We start from the raw sequence: 19,650 nt of genomic DNA, 5'->3' as shown, positions 1-19,650 counted from the left end.
AGGTTCCAGTTGTATCTGATTTTTTCCTTTACTTGTAGTTGTAAGTCAGGTTGGTCAAGTTATTCGTGGAATACAGACTGAGAGAGAAAAGCTCCGTCAAGCCTTGGAATCAGAATCAAACCTCTTAGCATCTCACAACACCACAGCCATTATTGCTGCACTCAGAAATTCTCTTAATCAGGTAAGTCACTATTACAAATTATTATCAGATTTCATTATATCATCGGAATTTTGTTATCTACCCACACAGAAGCTGTCAAGTTATTATTTTTGGAATGTTCTTCCTTTTTTGTTGTAGAAGATTTTTGATCCACCTGAAGATCATGTTGAAATCACATATGTACACGGGTAGTTCAGGCAGTCATTGGAAGACTGACAGTGTTTCTGCCTCTTGTCTTAAATCTGCACTTCTTTGGATACTGCCATTTCTTAAGTGCTCCCTCTGTTCATACTGAGTGGAATTAGGTCAGGATGCCACCAGGGAGGACTATGAAAGATTTACTCTGGAGAGAGCAATGGAAAGGAACAATTTATGCATATGTACTTCATATATGTATAGGCAGTCAGTTGTTATTTGCTGATAACACACCAATGGTGTCAAATTTGAATGAGAAACTGCAGGAGTTGAGTTAGTGAATGAGTTTTGGAGAGTGAAAGGAAGTTGAGAGAAACAGAGCAGAGAGACAGTTAAGTTGAGGTGTGAGTTTGATTAGAGAAAATTTAGAAGGGAGCTGTTTCAGATACCTGGGACTGGACATGGCAGCAGATGGAACCATTGAAGCAGAAGTGAATCATAGGGTGGGTGAGGGGGCAAAGGTTCTGGGAACATCGGAGAATGTTTAGTCAAGAGAGGTTGTTATCTGGAAAGGAGAAATTAAGTATTTTGAAGGTATAGTAGTCCCAACAATGTTGTACGGATGTGAGGCATAGGCTATAGATGAGGATGTGTAGAGGAGGGGGAATGTGTTGGAAATGATATGTTTGAAGATAATATATGGTGTGAGGTGGTATGATCAAATTAGTAATAAAAGGTTAAGTAAATCTGTGATTTAAGGGTCATGAGAAGAGAATGGTTGAAAGACTGGGGGAGGGTGTGCTGAAATGGCTTGGAATTATGGAGAGAATGAATGAGGAGAATTTGACCAGGAGGATATATGTGTCTGAAGTGGAGGGGACAAGAAGTGGAAGACCATACTGGAAATGAAAGGATAGAGAGAAAAATGTTTTGAGTGGTTGGGGCCTGAACATTCATGAGGGTGAAAGGCATGTGTAGGAAAGAGTGAATTGGAATGATGTGGTATACAGGGAGCGGCATGCTGTCATGCTGTCTTATGAAGCTGGGAATTTATGTAATGAAAAGATATGAAAATCATTATTATTATAGAATTGTCTCTTCTTTTATTCTTAATGTAGAAATATTTTATGTTTAATGTTCATAAAAAACTTTTCCAGGCTTTGCAACAAAATGCAGAATTAAGAGGCCGTTTGGCTAGGATTCATGCAGATTCTGACTTGTCAGAGATCTCTGTACCACCATCAATGTCTGAGCTGGTAAGCAATTGATATTTTTTCACTTAGAAGATACAAGAAGGTACACTGTTAACCAAAGAAATGGAGGTTTTGGGGTTATAGGGTTAACTTATCTCTTTAATGTCACTTCTCAGAGGACATCTTAAAAAACAAGGGAACATGTCATTTTGCATATTGGAAGTGAAAGAGTTGAATAATTTTTTTTTTCAGACAGATGATAATTGATTTGGACTACAGTGAAAAGATTTATTTATAATTCCTGGACTCATCAGTTTCACATTGTCCCCTGCCATGTGATTTTAATAGGACATAACAAACCAGTGTTCCATTGCTTATAAGATAAAGCCTGGATAAGATACTGAAGGTACCATTAATGTATCTTAGGAAGTTCATTTCCTTTGATATCTTTACTTTCCATTTATCTCTTTTAAATTCAAATTTCGTATTAACTGTCGTATTGTATGCATTATAACTTTTTTAAATATACAACTTTCTCATATTTGATTAAAGCCATATAAGCACCTGAAAGCACTTGCTAAGGGAAGGGGTAAAACACCATTTTTTTCCCCCATGAGTTGTATCTACAATCATATAATCCCTTCAACAATTGTTAAACGTAAGAGACTATTAGATGCTCCATTGCAGGACTCATCACCCAAATAGCAATGCAGTCATGCCTGTGAAGCCATGGTGACCTTTCACATATATGGATGAATTGAGAGAGAACCCATAATTTTTCCATCTGGAGTAATTTGCTGGTTAAAGGGCAGCTAATTAGGCTCAGGAATTTGGAGGGAAGAATTGTTGCAGGTAATGAAGAGATATGCGAGGCACTTCATGATAAGTTGAAGTCTTTTCACTGTGAAGGACACTGCATCCCCAACATCAGCAAAATGGAATGGGGAAGAGGCCTTAGAGAGATTTGAAATTGTGAGGAAAGACACAACCCAGGTGATGAAATACTTTGATCCACATACATATAAGTTTCATAGTTCTGGTGAGGTCTTTCCATATTTACTGAGGGAGTATGCAGATGCACTTTAAAAGTGCTCAAAATTTTGAATATATATATATATATATATATATATATATATATATATATATATATATATATATATATATATATATATTTTCTTCTTTCTTTTAAACTATTCGCCATTTCCCGCATTAGCGAGGTAGCGTTAAGAACAGAGGACTGGGCCTTTTTTGGAATATCCTCACCTGGCCCCCTCTGTTCCTTCTTTTGGAAAATGAAAAAAAAAAGAGAGGGGAGGATTTCCAGCCCCCCGCTCCCTCCCCTTTAAGTCGCCTTCTACGACACACAGGGAATACGTGGGAAGTATTCTTTCTCCCCTATCCCCAGGGATATATATATATATATATATATATATATATATATATATATATATATATATATATATATATATATATATATATATTTCCAGCCCCCCGCTCCCTCCCCTTTTAGTCGCCTTCCACGACACGCAGGGAATACGTGGGAAGTATTCTTTCTCCCCTATCCCCAGGGAATATACACATACATACATATATATATATATATATATATATATATATATATATATATACATACATACACATATATATATAAAATCCATGGCTCATCCATACAACAATGCTGGGAATACTATGCCTTCAAAAATAATAGTTTTTGCCCTACCAGATAACATTCTGTCTTTCCACATTTATTTCAGTGTTCCCAGAGCTCGTATTCCCCTCTTCCATAATATAACTCCCTTTTGCTTCCACGTGTTGTCATGTCCATTCCCAAATTACTTAAAATATTCCCTCCAAATTTTCTCCATTCAAAATCACACCCCAACTCTCCTGTCTCTATGCCCTGTTAAATGTAACAGCCTTGCTTCTGTTCACATTTACTCTCAACTTCCTCCTTTCACACACACTCCCATACTCAAACACCACCTTCTGCAGTTTCTTGCTTGAATCTGCCACCAGTCCTGACCCATCAGCAAACAACAACTGTCTTACTTCCCAGGCCACCCTCACTTACTTTATATACCCCCATCCATAAACAAATCAAACATCACACACCCTACCAAAGACCTACCTCCCCTTGGCACCATTCATCCTCCTCTGTGCCTATTCACACACATGCCTTTTAATACTGACAAAAACTTCCCTCTGCTTCAAGTAGCTTTCCTCCCACACCATATAGGCATAAGATCTTACTAAAGGCATTTCTAGCAACCCTATCATATGCTTTCTCCAAATCTATACAGGCCACATACAAATCCATCTGTTTCTCTAACTTATTCTTCAAAGGAAACACCTGATCCACACACCCTCTTCCGCTCATGAAACCACAATGTCCCTACCTAGTCCAATGCTCTGTAAGTCAATCACCACTCTCCCACACAACTTATCGAGAACACTCAACTCAACAAACTGACACCTGTGTAGTTCAAACATTCCCCTTTGTACTCTTTCCTTTATACAATGGCATTATACATGCAATCCACCAATATTTACAATGATCCATACTGTGAAAATCCTTACTAAACAAGCAATTTCACTCCTGCCTCCTTCCTTAGAAATTCAGCTACAATAACATCCACTCCTGCTGCCTTGCCTCAATTCATCTTCTCTTCACCAAACCATTTTCTATAACTTTCTCACTTCACATACCTCCCCGACCCAAACATCCAACATCCATCACCCTTTCATCAAACACATTCAACAGTCCTTCAAAATACCCATTCATATCCTCCTCACCTCATCACTACCATTTACCACTTCCTCATTTGCTCCTTTCACTAATGTTCCTATTTATTCTCGTGTTATTCTCATACTATTAACATCCTTTTTCAGTTATACAAACATATTTAATGCTAAACATAAAAAATCAAAAAAATTCTTCCTAAAATTGGCAATCTTATAATGATAGAGAAGACTTTGCAAGATGAAGGGAAATTTCAATAGGTATGTGACGGTGCAGGTGCAGGATGTTTGTCATTTTTGTATAAATTTCCCTAAATTTCCACGGTAAGACAATATGTAAGTGCATACAAAAATAAAAGATCATACCTGATGTCAACCAAGTCTTAGACCAACTTGATTTGGGATATTCACATCTTCAAGGTGTCAAGGCATTTAAAATATCAGCACAACTTTCTGTAATTTTGCATTAATCATTACTTTTCATATGTCAACAAGTATCATATATATCTACATTTATTGGTGTTTAGACAGCATAAACTTGACACTTATTACATGACATACATAAAAATAAATTCAGAAGGCTGAAGTACAGTATGTTGTGATGACTATTTTATGATGTCTGAGTAGAGGAGCTACTGACTTGCTACTCATGTATATTCTGGTCTCTTGCCAATAACCCTACTGTTGTGCAAAAATAAAAAATGGCTACATTTTGCAAACCACTGATACAGCATGATCATCTAAAACATACAACCCTTAACAATTAACTTGCCTTTATATTGCTACTAAACCAGCACAGAACATGCAAAATTTAGTTTCAGTTATCAACATAAAAGATAAAAAGAGAAAAATATCTATAGTATAATATATATATATATATATATAATACTAGAAGAGGGTGTAGAGTCAAGGATTAGAAATTAGTACATGTGCTTGTCTGTAAGAAAGGAAATTTGGAAAATTGTGCTGAACCACAGACCAGTCTCCCTAGCAAGTGTGGTCTGTGAAATTCTGCAAAACAATCAGAAATTTGTTGGATTACTCTTTGCAGAGGAGAAACTACCTAAGTGGGAACATCGTGGATTCAAGGAAATGTCTGGAACACCCAGTGGTCATAGTGAGAAGCTAAGTATGAACCATGGTAGAAAGGTTGTGGAATTGTTGGATTACTATTTGCAAAGGAGAAACTACATAAGTGGGAAACGTCGTGGCTTCGAGGAAATATCTTTGAACACCCACTAGTCATAGTGAGAAGCTTAGTATGAACCATGGTAGAAAGGATGTGGAGTGGGTTTTTTTTTTTAGTATCTTGTATGTTAGATGATTGGAATAAACTGATCAATGAAACTGTGACTGCTGATAGTTTGCAGAAGTTTGAAATGATGTTTGATGGTAGAAAAAGTCGAAGAAATAGGGCCCCTTTAGTGCAGAACCTCGTCTTCATACTCCACAAATGGGTAATTACAGATAGGTAACATGCTTGCTGGCTCTTTTTGAACCTACTTAAAGTTAGCTTGCTGCATTTTGTCTTTTGTTTCTGGCCATTGCCAGATAGATTTATCTTTGTTTATGGATTTTCCTTGAGACAACATGCAAGTTCTTTGTTGTATTCTGTTTGATAACACAGATGTCATTTAAGAGACTTACACTCAGTTAGTCAGGGAACAACTACTTTTTGTATGTATTTCTCTCTTTCTGTGAATTCAGAATGGTTCTTGATACTTCAGTCATTAATAAGAAAGTATGACAACGATAGCTCAGTGTGACAACAACTGAGATGTCCATAATATGCTACAGAGAGATGTGTGAACAGTAAATCTTGATCTGTTTGTTGCTTACTGGTAAATACTGATTCATCTCAGGATGATTATTTGGCTAGCCTTATCTGTTTACCACATCACATGCACGATGGGTAAGCCATAACAGTCCCTCATCAGCTTCATTATAGATGATTATACGGCATAGGTGGATGTTAGGCAAGATACAGAGTTTCTGATGACTATTTGGCATGGAAACTTGATCAATCATTGATGCCGTTTTTGATAAGCAAGTCTCTACTGATTTTAACCAGAATAATCTCAGTCTTATTGACATGTAATAAGTTATTTTTCTACACTTGCTCACCATTTCCTGCGTTGGTGAGGTAGCTTCAGGGGCAGTCAAAGAAAAGCCACATTCGTTCATCCATTTTCTTGCTGTCACATGCAATGTTCTGAAACCACAGCTTCCCATCCACAATCAGGCCCCACATCCATTGTTTCCTCTGGCTGCTTCACATGCCCAGTTTGAGTCCTATTGACAGCTTATCGACTCCTGTCTACCGCTTTGTTCCAGTTCACTCTTTCTTGTGCACTTCTTTCACCCTCTTGCATATTCAGGCTCTGATCACTCAAAAAAATTTTCATTCCATCCTTTCATATCCAATTTGATCCTTGTCTTTTTGTTTCCACCACTTCTGACACATATAAACCCTCTGTCAACTTCTCTTCACTTGTTCTCTCCATATATCTAAACCATTTCAGCACACCTTCTTCAGCTCGTACTGCAGGTTCGGAATAAGAATATGTCAGGCAAAGTGTCTTGGTCATACATGTTTTTTAGAAAGTAGTTATTTTTGAGAGTGGTGGTGTTAGCTTATTTGAAAGATTTGATGATTGTATCCAAATTGGATCCAAACTTTAATGGCGCTGGATTGTTCTTTTAAAGAACTTCATTGTGGCTTTGATTGTCTTTAGCTTACAGAACCTAAGTAGTTGCTGGTCATCATGAAATCCTGTCATTGATAGGAGGTGTAGAGGTAGAACCTTAGGCCTAATGACCAGTGCTGTGATTGATATGCTTGTCAAACTAGGGAACCAAGTCAAGGGGTGTCTGCCCAGAAGGAGCCCTTGTGATACCTCTTGGAGGTATTTCTAGATCCTTAACAGTACTTTGTACCATCAGAATTGGAAGTGAAAACAGACCTCAAGGTCTAAGATCCCTTATCCCAGCTAATATACTGAATCAAAGGGTATCTGCCAAAAGGCAGACCTAATGATGCCTAATGGGATTGTTCCTTTACACAAATTTAGCAGGACTTTCTACTCTTAGTGTAGGGAGCACTGATTGTAGTTTGCATACTTTGTGAGCTTTGACTAAACAGTACAAGTGAAAGAATCACTATTTTATACTGTGATGGGAATTCCGTGTGGGATAATCGTCCGACAGTTTGGATCTGAACATTATGCCTTGTAAGCTAGCACTTTTTGCTTGTTTTGTGTCTTTGGGTCAAACTGAGATAGCTTAACAATACCACAAATGAAAATTGGAGAATTATGTTTTGATCTAAGTAGTATCATTCTGATTTCATACTGAAAAGATAGAGTAGTAAAGTGATTGGATTCTTTTTATTGATAATTTTGTAATACGTGCATGACCAAGAAAAACTGAGGATAAAACAATGCATAGTCGATGTTGAACTGTAACATAATGAAATTTATCCTTGAAATAAAAGATGAACAAGTAAAACAAAAACCTTTAAGCTGAAACAATGTGGCACTAGACTGTTATCTCCTATTGTCACTCATGTTACATTCCTCATCCATTCATAATTTATGCAGCAGGTTGCAAGCTCCAGCTGCTACAATATGTGTATTTTATTTGACTATTTTATCCCTATTTTAAGATAGAAGTGTTAGTAGGATTGGGGCAGGGCCCTGAAAAATATATAGTACCCCCTTTTGTTGTGTAGAATTCAATTTGTAATACTTTGTATGGATTTGCTTTACACTGTCTTCTCTCAGAACACATCCCCCACAGAATGTGGTAGAAGCCTATAAAATTTCTCAAACTTCCTTTAAGGTTACTGCTAAAAGACTTGGAGATTATATTTTAAGTAAGTTGCATCATGTTATGGACATTTATGAAAGGATGTTAGTTGATAGTTACAGATTATGGTCTAACATATCTAAAAAAAGTCCCATCTTTGGAATATTTCTGTTATCTTATTATGAGGTGCTCCATTTTTTATTTTTCAGCTCCACAAGTCACTTCATACTTCTCTATCTTATGAAAGTAGCTCATGCTTCAGTGCCTCAGAGTACTTTGATGCTGCTGATGCATTCAGTGATGCAGGGGGAACAGACACTAGTTCTGAGGCTTCATCAGATAACAGCTCTTTTACCAGTGAAGCAAGTGATGCTGGAACTGATGCTCATCCTAGTGGTAAGTGCAGAGTGTTGTTTGATGTTGAGTGATGGGATTCATATGCATTTAGCAGTGTTTGCTTTGGAAAAAGTCAGATTTTGAAACTAAAGTATATCTTGGTGTGGATGTTTAAGAATGATTGTATGTATGTAGGGATAAATGCAGTGTGATTTACATGTGATATTTCATTTGTGAATATTTATGCAGGGGTGGGGATGTTTTCCACAGGATATTGTTGAAATATACTCAAAATATGGCTTGCCTATAGAAATGGTGCTATGACATTAGCAGTGCCTGAGTTGTCTACAGTTATAAATTTCAAAACACCCTCTTCTGCTCTCTCAACCACGCTCTTTTTATTTCCACACATCTCTCTTACCCTTACGTTACTTACTCGATCAAACCACCTCACACCACACATTGTCCTCAAACATCTCATTTCCAGCACATCCATCCTCCTGCGCACAACTCTATCCATAGCCCACGCCTCGCAACCATACAACATTGTTGGAACCACTATTCCCTCAAACATACCCATTTTTGCTTTCCGAGATAATGTTCTCGACTTCCACACATTTTTCAAGGCTCCCAAAATTTTCGCCCCCTCCCCCACCCTATGATCCACTTCCGCTTCCATGGTTCCATCCGCTGACAGATCCACTCCCAGATATCTAAAACACTTCACTTCCTCCAGTTTTTCTCCATTCAAACTCACCTCCCAATTGACTTGACCCTCAACCCTACTGTACCTAATAACCTTGCTCTTATTCACATTTACTCTTAACTTTCTTCTTCCACACACTTTACCAAACTCAGTCACTCATTTTAATTAACTTGACACCTCTCATTTTGTCTCATTTTTACTATTGTTTTCTGTAAGCAAATATGGACTTGAGATGTGACATCAGTGCAATGGAAGCTAAAGTCATCTGATTAGGGAATGGTGCCATTTTTAATTGTCACTATTTGTAGAAAAAGTATGCATCATCTGCTGACTACTTTTTCTTCATTGAAAATATATTTATTTGTCTATAAGTTGCATTGGAGTACAATATGCACTTTTGGGGTGATTACAAGGATACTGTATGCTGTGAAAGGAAAAAGGTAAGGAAGCACAGTAGCAGTATAGGGGTTTTAATGTGAATCAGATGATGAAATATGATCATACCTAGTTAGGTGAATATTGTGTGACAAAATAAATGAATGGTTGGTGTCCGTTTAGATTAGGATTCCATTTGTTTCCATATATTTATGTAGTTAGGGAAGATAGTATGGGTATTGTTCAGTCAAAACTAGTACAATAGTTTACGTTAAACATGGCAGAATATTCCACTTCCCAACAGTCATTTTGATGACCCTCTCTAACCTCTATTTGTGTAGACTTGATTCTACTGAGCAATAAGTACTTAAGCTTTTTATGTAGCTTGTCTGTGCTTATTAATGGTGTTATTTCATGTTAATGAATGTGAAATACTCTTAAAGATGCAATAAGAAATGCAGTAGAATGATTGCTTGTTTTAAGAAACATATCATCACAAATGAATGCTTACTATCCATGCTCTTTATGAAGATATACTGCTCATGTTATAACCAGTCACCATTATAAGTCAAGTTGGGATTTCTTACAGTGTGGAAATATACTCTTCTTGATGTAGATGATAATGATTAAAACTATAGCTCCTTTAAGCATATAATCACAATATTAGAATATTAGCAAGAGAACAAAGTGTAACTGAATTGAAACATGGCGTATACCTCCAGACAATACAGATATTGATTTGAGCTGATTAGTAGTCACCTTCATAGCCTCTGAAATATTTTCTATACACTTTACAGATCATTTTGGTCTAGAAGAACGTGAACATACGAAGTGCATATTATATTAATGGCAAGTGCCTGCTAATGAAGTTAATGCAGTCCAGTTTACTTTCGTGAACTCTGACTTTTATTGTGAAAGTTTGTTAATGATAAAGTGAATTGTTTGCTCTGAAAATAGGAAACGTTTTATATTTGAAAATTGATCTTTGTAGGAATTGAATAATCTACATAAGAATGGATGATGAACAAACCTACTGTACAAAACGTACTTTCTTATGACATTTCCCATGAAACTGGCTGTCGTAGTTTTTTCAGTTTGTTTTTACAGATTCACCTGTCTCAGTCAGTTTTGATAAAAACAGAGCAATAGCACATATGTAATACATCTTATTCATTTTTTTTGTGAACAAATAAAGGAAGAATTTTAACTACAAGCACTCATACTTAATACACAGTAAGTATTTTTGCAAGTGGTATAGTATTGTCTGTGACAAGTGATAAGGCTGTTATAGTAGAACATATCATCTTTAAACAACCTTCTGCTTTTGCTTAATAGCTTTTGGTAGGTGAGATTAATTGTAAAGTAAGAATTACATAAATCTCTAGTGATTAGGGCTGATTCAATGAAGGCAGGGTTATAAGCAGCATTACTGTAGCCAATAGAAGGCATTTTAAATCGCTGATACTTAAGAAAATGCCAAAATGATATTTGCTTGTTTAATCATGTGTCCACATTACAAGATATGAAGGAACTCAATAGCCACATAGGATAGTTAGAGTGTTCAGGAAGTGATTAGTCGCTTCTGTATGCTGTCTTACATCCTCTTTCATTTCGGAATCATATATTATTAGCTCTTTTAATTTGAGGTTCCTAACATCTTGACAGTTTTTTTTTAAGTGGTTGATGATGATACTTTATTGCATTTTCTACAGTAATATTAATGCTCCACTCCTATTAGGAGTGATAAGACACACTAGTACCAGACTGCTTCAGTTCAGTGTTAACTTCTTAGACTTTGCCTCTGTAACTGTTGTGCTATGAAAACTAATCATGCACTGTATTCATTTTATGTGTAATGCACTTGTCTGCATCCTGCCTCTTCAATTCTTGTAAAATTAATTGAGGTGTTACTTTAGCATTGAGGAAGATATTTGCATGTCACTAGTGTAAGAATAGACATATTCTGGGTGATTTTTCTTTTTACAACAGTGCTAAAACTGTAAACATGGTACCATCTTTACCCTCATTATATATTCACATTCTTAAATCTAGCAAACACCCTAATAAACGAAGGAAGATTCATAAAAGCATAAATGAGGGTTATGAAAACAAACAATATACATCAATACCTGAGGTTAGTTTTTACAAAACGTTATCCCATAATTTGTTTATACTAGTTTCAAAATATAGTACAAAACGATGCCATACAGCTTGGCAGAATCTTGTCCTCTATATGAAGATTTACCAGTCATTCCTAACCCTAAAATCTGTTCACAGTTCACTTACTGTTTTTCTCATAGTACAAGAATTATTCCGTATGATTATCAAATTATATTTCATTCTATCTTTTTTAGCTTAATGAACATTTGAAATTGTTCATGATATAGTTTTAGAATTACTGTTAGGTCTTCTTTACTAAAATATGTGATGTATAACAGTTGATACTTGTAGACATATTGCATGTCATTAAGTTTTCTTTACAGTTTAGGAAATGGTATATTAGACTTCTTTAGAAATAGAAACTGAAAAATAAGTGTCATGCTCACAGCCACTTGGTTGGTGATTAGGCAATAATTTCTTCTCTCTTTAGATATTAACTGTTATTGTGTGTTATATAGTGAAGTGGAATGTCTTTCCAGACTGTGTTTAATAGTGTCGTGCACACTAAGAATCTGGCTGTTGTTTGGGCTCTCTGTAAAAGTTGAACGTCAACTTAAAGCCCATTTCCATTCTTAATGTTTCAAAGATTAATTGCCTCTTGTGCTCCACTTTAATGCTGTCCTTGATCCCTCACCTTCTGCTGCACCTATACGTAAGCCTCATTACCCTTATTCTTTAGCATATTTTTTTTTTTTGTATGTTGAACCCACTTCTTTTTATTTTTAATTTTCATTGGAATGCTGACTGTAATAGCTTGTCATTTCCTTGTGATATGTAAAATCTGCTTATGTCTCTCACAGCTTAATAACCATTCACTCTTTATGTAGCTGAGCTATTCACACAAACTGCTACTCTTGCAGAATTTATGTCACTTAGAATTGTAGGATAAATTTTATTTGACACACTAGGTCTAGGCAGTGCTGGATGTGAGAATATGCCGGTTACAAGTGCTTACCCTAGATATTGCCATACTGAAGATGGAACAAGCCATCCAATTATTAGAAAATGTAATTCTATTAGTCAGGTTCATTTTATTGTTGAAATATCTAGCTTTTACAGTCAGCTTTGGACAAGAAACTGGTACACCTTCAGATTGTTTCAGCTTAAAGCATTCTTACATTATGGTGTCTAACTGCTCTGATTTAGGTTTTTTAAGATCTTTTGCTTAATAATGGCTTTCTCTGATTCTCACTCAGCAAAGAAATTGAATGGCTCTTATTTTTGAGGCTTAATATCTTAGATTGTTGATGGTCATCTGTTATATTCTCTCATCAGAGTAGTGTGCTTTTCAGGTTTCTCCACACATTTTCAAATGTTTATGTTCTGATTTAGTATTAGTACAACTCACTGTGTTTCAAGCTAGAAGGATTGTTCATTGATATCTTGCTAGAATTAGACACCATAGCTGCAAGATGTAGAAAATACTTCAAGATAAATTTATAATATCTGATGACTCTCCGTCACTGTAGTGGCAAGTTGCCAATGAAGCTTGTAGAGAAAAAACAAACGGTGCTGCCAAGCAGTGGTTTTGGGAAATACTTTAGAGGCACAATGTTTCAAGAAACTTTGAGGGTAGGTCAAAACATCTTGGATTACATCATAAGGATGTCGGTTACTACAGGATGTGAGATATTGTAACATCCAGGTACAAGAGCTTTCCAGATAGCTGTATGGTAGATAATATAAGTTTTTCTGTATATTGATTTGCAATATGATAGCAAAGGCAGCATGGCATATACAAATGTACCGTTAACTAAATAAGATTTCCCATATCTTCAAAAGTTACTGGTTTTAGATTGATATTTGAATTTAATTAATATGGCTGAAGAAATGTTAACAGATGATCCATGCATAATTTTAAGCATTTTTCATTACAGGCAGGTGTTAAAACTGTAGCTCAGACATTCTGTCTTGACAAACCACATACCTTTACTTTCAAAATCTCACAACTGAAAGTAGTTTATCATTGCTATTAAGATTTATCAGATTCTTCCTTTATAAGTTGTGCCCTATATTTAAAGCAGTTTTCTAATAACTGCACATGCACTGATATATTATTATTTTTTTTTTTTTTTTTTTTTTTTTTTATACTTTGTCGCTGTCTCCCGCGTTTGCGAGGTAGCGCAAGGAAACAGACGAAAGAAATGGCCCAACCCCCCCCCCCATACACATGTACATACACACATCCAGACACGCAAATATACATACCTACACAGCTTTCCATGGTTTACCCCAGACGCTTCACATGCCTTGATTCAATCCACTGACAGCACGTCAACCCCGGTATACCACATCGCTCCAATTCACTCTATTCCTTGCCCTCCTTTCACCCTCCTGCATGTTCAGGCCCCGATCACACAAAATCTTTTTCACTCCATCTTTCCACCTCCAATTTGGTCTCCCTCTTCTCCTCGTTCCCTCCACCTCCGACACATATATCCTCTTGGTCAATCTCTCCTCACTCATTCTCTCCATGTGCCCAAACCATTTCAAAACACCCTCTTCTGCTCTCTCGACCACGCTCTTTTTATTTCCACACATCTCTCTTACCCTTACGTTACTTACTCGATCAAACCACCTCACACCACACATTGTCCTCAAACATCTCATTTCCAGCACATCCATCCTCCTGCGCACATCTCTATCCATAGCCCACGCCTCGCAACCATACAACATTGTTGGAACCACTATTCCCTCAAACATACCCATTTTTGCTTTCCGAGATAATGTTCTCGACTTCCACACATTCTTCAAGGCCCCCAGAATTTTCGCCCCCTCCCCCACCCTATGATCCACTTCCGCTTCCATGGTTCCATCCGCTGCCAGATCCACTCCCAGATATCTAAAACACTTCACTTCCTCCAGTTTTTCTCCATTCAAACTCACCTCCCAATTGACTTGACCCTCAACCCTACTGTACCTAATAACCTTGCTCTTATTCACATTTACTCTTAACTTTCTTCTTCCACACACTTTACCAAACTCAGTCACCAGCTTCTGCAGTTTCTCACATGAATCAGCCACCAGCGCTGTATCATCAGCGAACAACAACTGACTCACTTCCCAAGCTCTCTCATCCCCAACAGACTTCATACTTGCCCCTCTTTCCAAAACTCTTGCATTTACCTCCCTAACAACCCCATCCATAAACAAATTAAACAACCATGGAGACATCACACACCCCTGCCGCAAACCTACATTCACTGAGAACCAATCACTTTCCTCTCTTCCTACACGTACACATGCCTTACATCCTCGATAAAAACTTTTCACTGCTTCTAACAACTTTCCTCCCACACCATATATTCTTAATACCTTCCACAGAGCATCTCTATCAACTCTATCATATGCCTTCTCCAGATCCATAAATGCTACATACAAATCCATTTGCTTTTCTAAGTATTTCTCACATACATTCTTCAAAGCAAACACCTGATCCACACATCCTCTACCACTTCTGAAACCACACTGCTCTTCCCCAATCTGATGCTCTGTACATGCCTTCACCCTCTCAATCAATACCCTCCCATATAATTTACCAGGAATACTCAACAAACTTATACCTCTGTAATTTGAGCATTCACTCTTATCCCCTTTGCCTTTGTACAATGGCACTATGCACGCATTCCGCCAATCCTCAGGCACCTCACCATGAGTCATACATACATTAAATAACCTTACCAACCAGTCAACAATACAGTCACCCCCTTTTTTAATAAATATATTATTATTATTATTATTATTATTATTATCTATTTTTTTATGCATATTATCTGTTTTCCGTGTTAGCAAAGTAACGTTAAGAACAGAGGACTGAGCCTATGAGGAAAGATCCTCACTTGGCCCCATTCTTTGTTCCTTCTTTTGGAAAAGTAAAAAACGGGAGGGGAGGATTTCCATCCCACACTCCCTCCCCTTTCAGTTGCTTTTTACGACACGCTGGGAATACATGGGTAGTATTCTTTCTCCCCTATCCCCAGGGATAATTGTTATTATTATTATTATTATTATTATTATTATTATTAGGGTTAGGGACAATGATTTGGTAAACAGAGAAGAGGTAGTAAAAGCTTTGCGGAAGATGAAAGCCGGCAAGGCAGCGGGTTTGGATGGTATTGCAGTGGAATTTATTAAAAAAGGGGGTAACTGTATTGTTGACTGTTTGGTAAGGTTATTTAATGTATGTATGCCTCATGGTGAGGGGGCTGAGGATTGGCAGAATGCTTGCATAGTGCCATTGTACAAAGGCAAAGGAGATAAAAGTGGGTGCTCAAATTACAGAGGTATAAATTTGTTGAGTATTCCTGGGAAAGTATGTGGGAGGGTATTGATTGAGAGGGTGAAGGCATGTACAGAGCATCAGATTGGGGAAGAGCAGTGTGGTTTCAGAAGTGGTAGAGGATGTGTGGATCAGGTGTTTGCTTTGAAGAATGTATGTGAGAAATACTTAGAAAAGCAAATGGATTTGCATGTAGCATTTATGGATCTGGAGAAGGCATATGATAGAGTTGATAGAGATCCTCTGTGGAAGGTATTAAGAATATATGGTGTTGGAGGCAAGTTGTTAGAAGTAGTGAAAAGTTTTTATCGAGGATGTAAGGCATGTGTACGTGTAGGAAGAGAGGAAAGTGATTGGTTCTCAGTGAATGTAGGTTTGCGGCAGGGGTGTGTGATGTCTCCATGGTTGTTTAATTTGTTTATGGATGGGGTTGTTAGGGAGGTGAATGCAAGAGTTTTTGAAAGAGGGGCAAGTATGCAGTCTGTTGTGGATGAAAGAGCTTGGGAAGTGAGTCAGTTGTTTTCGCTGATGATACAGCACTGGTGGCTGATTCATGTGAGAAACTGCAGAAGCTGGTTACTGAGTTTGGTAAAGTGTGTGAAAGAAGAAAGTTGAGAGTAAATGTGAATAAGAGTAAGGTTATTAGGTACAGTAGGGTTGAGGGTCAAGTCAATTGGGAGGTAAGTTTGAATGGAGAGAAACTGGAGGAAGTGAAGTGTTTTAGATATCTGGGAGTGGATCTGGCAGTGGATGGAACCATGGAAGCGGAAGTGAAGCATAGGGTGGGGGAGGGGGCGAAAATTCTGGGAGCCTTGAAGAATGTGTGGAAGTCGAGAACATTATCTCGGAAAGCAAAAATGGGTACGTTTAAAGGAATAGTGGTTCCAACAATGTTGTATAGTTGCGAGGTGTGGGCTATGGATAGAGTTGTGCGGAAGAGGGTGGATGTGCTGGAAATGAGATGTTTGAGGACAATGTGTGGTGTGAGGTGGTTTGATTGAGTAAGTAATAATAGGGTAAGAGAGATGTGTGGTAATAAAAAGAGTGTGTTTGAGAGAGCAGAAGAGGGTGTTTTGAAATGGTTTGGTCACATGGAGAGAATGAGTGAGGAAAGATTGAATGAATAATTGAATGAATAAGTGCAAACAGTATGAATTATGTACATGTGTTTATATGTATATGTCTGTGTCTGTATATATATATGTATATGTTGAAATGTATAGGTATATGTGCGTGTGTGGACGTGTATGTATATACATGTGTATGTGGGTGGGTTGGGCCATTCTTTCATCTTTTTCCTTGCACTACCTCGCTAACGTGGGAGACAGCGACAAAGTAAAATAAATAGATATGATAAAATAATGATTATAATGATATATCAGATATATGTACTGTCTTATTAATCCCTGCTTGCCAAAAATGAATACAGTTTTTCTTCAGTTTAGATAAGTGTGGAGAATGGATTTACTGACCTAATTACAACTGCTCCATGCTTGTTTAGGCTCAGCACAGTGACTACAACCATCCTTGGATGGGTTGCCTCTTCCTGCTCTCTTTTAGATTCAAAGGCACGCTTTTTCATTGTGCCGAGATGCCTTAAGCCTTATGTCATGAGCAGCCATAATTAGATTGGAAAAAATCCTTCTCTGTCCATTACCCATATAATGCACGTGGGGAAAATACAGCACTGGTGCTCCCAGGTGTTTGCACACTCTGCTTCCTGCAGCGCCCATGAAGCTGTTGTGTTTATCCGAGCAAATTAGTGATTGTCTCTGTGGCAAAAATGATAATGTTATTGATTTGATGAATGTTGAAGTGTTATCGTTATAAAAATATGGTTTTTATCGTGAAAGGAAAGTGATATTGATTATGATATCGAAGATATAAGAATGGAATATTTTAGAACAAGTGAAGGCAGGCATATATGTATATGGCACAGGCCATTGTTTGTGAATACTAATACTGTATATAAAATTGTGAATACTGTATATATTGAAAAATTACATAGACGAACATAAAGAATGAGTGATATGTCTGAAAGTTACGTAAGTGTCATATGTGAAAGCCTTCTGATGCATAGTAAAGCATTCCATTTCATCATTATGTATTAGACAGTGTGTATCATTTCACAAAGTCTCCAAAAGTTTGAAGTCTTTGATGATTGATTATAAAGAAAACAAATATATGTGTGTGTTACATAGTTAAGCACATTGGTAATCAGGCATTTGAGGCAATGACATAGTATGTCAAGTCAGCAACAATAAGCCAGCCAGCAAAACTTTAAATGTCTGTTTAGATCCAAATAAGGTAAGTTTGCCTAATATTTGTTTGTATCTTAAATCTTATCAATATCTCCCATTAATTGATATGACTGAAATCCTTAATTTTTTTTTATAAACCCCTGTACTGGGGACTCCCAGATGTTTTAGGGCTCCATTGTCTGAGTTGAAACAGTCAGTCTTATTAACAAAGAGCCTCAGTAGCTGGGGCATGATGCATGATACATATGCGGGATGAGATGGAATAACAATTAGTGATGAAGGTGGAGTGGTGATATAGTGAGGGTGGTGATGGATTGAAGGTATTGATGGAGAGAGGGTGGGAGATGCAACAAAGCTGGTGATGGAGATTGGAATGATGATATTAATGGAGTAAGGATGGTGATGGAGTGAGGTTGGTGAAGGAGCAAGGATATTAATGGAGTGAGGTTGGTGATAATATCATTCTCTTAGAATTTCAAAACAATCAGTCTGTTGAAACTAAAATTTGAGCACAGATACCACTTTTTGACAGACGAAGATGATGACAAAATTGCCATACCATATATAACTGCAGAAAGTGGCAGTATTAGATTGCTATAAAGATATGAAAGATTATTAAATGTTGCACAAAACTTCTTGGCGCATTTTAGATTGTACACCTACTTCTGTCCACGTACATAGTCACTAAACTCTCATAATTCCAAAAATGGTTTTTAAAACCAAATTACTGTTGAATGCCAATAATATGTGATATTGTAAGGGAAAAATACATATGACTGATGTAAATTAGTTGTGAAGTAGCACTACTGCTTTGCTATGCATAGTAGTAAAGGCCTTTGTCATCAGTATTTTCATTAATCTGTAGACTTTTTCTATTTCCTTAGGATATTATCTTGGTTTAGATTATCCTAGAGTTTACACAATAGCCGCAGCACAGTCAAGATTGATTATCAGTGTCATGCTGGAGAAAAGGGTAGCAAAGCACATCATAACTTGTTCTTTATAGTTCCAGTGTAAGAATCACTTTACTGATGTAATGCATTCTTTAATGTGTTAGATAATGTAAGATTTAAGTAAAGCCACTTTAATTGAATTCAGAAATTTAAGGGTGATTACAGTAGCTCAGACCTGTCAAAATAAGTATGGTGCACTCTTGAGGATCTAATCTATAGACTCCTCACATCAGGAAACATTTGGTTTACTTTTTAGCATCTTTCATGTGTTCCTTAAGGCTTTCAGTTTTAAATTAGTGCTAGTATTTGAGAAAAAATACATGGGCATGAGGGTGATTTTATGAAAAATTCTAAAGTACACAAGCTTGACTTGTATTTTTTAGAATAACCTTTGAGTAGATGAGGGCAGCAAATGATTGCAACCGACTTAGTTGCCTTCCTTTGATTAACACATGTAGCAAAAATAGTTCAGTACACCTGTTAGAAGTCAGAATTATAGGAGAAATTAGAAAACCTGAAATCATGGTCTATATATATATATTTATT

The 19,650-nt window shown here is 36.9% G+C and overlaps 1 protein-coding gene across 4 annotated transcripts in view; it reads left to right on the top strand.

Moving 5' to 3' along the window:
• LOC139763654 (oxysterol-binding protein-related protein 3-like) overlaps positions 1-19,650 on the top strand; it is a 98,891-nt gene that overhangs the window by 42,165 nt on the left and 37,076 nt on the right. For all 4 annotated transcript variants that reach the window (XM_071689940.1, XM_071689939.1, XM_071689938.1 and 1 more), the window contains 3 exons: positions 39-181; positions 1,453-1,551; positions 8,244-8,430. In XM_071689940.1, coding sequence (XP_071546041.1) covers positions 39-181; positions 1,453-1,551; positions 8,244-8,430 — 429 coding nt within the window. The remainder of the gene's footprint in view (positions 1-38; positions 182-1,452; positions 1,552-8,243; positions 8,431-19,650) is intronic.

Source organism: Panulirus ornatus, chromosome 47 (genome assembly GCF_036320965.1).
Source record: "Panulirus ornatus isolate Po-2019 chromosome 47, ASM3632096v1, whole genome shotgun sequence".
Classification (NCBI taxonomy): domain Eukaryota; kingdom Metazoa; phylum Arthropoda; class Malacostraca; order Decapoda; family Palinuridae; genus Panulirus; species Panulirus ornatus.
Note: the sequence above shows the minus strand (reverse complement) of the source record. Positions and strands in the feature narration are given on the sequence as shown.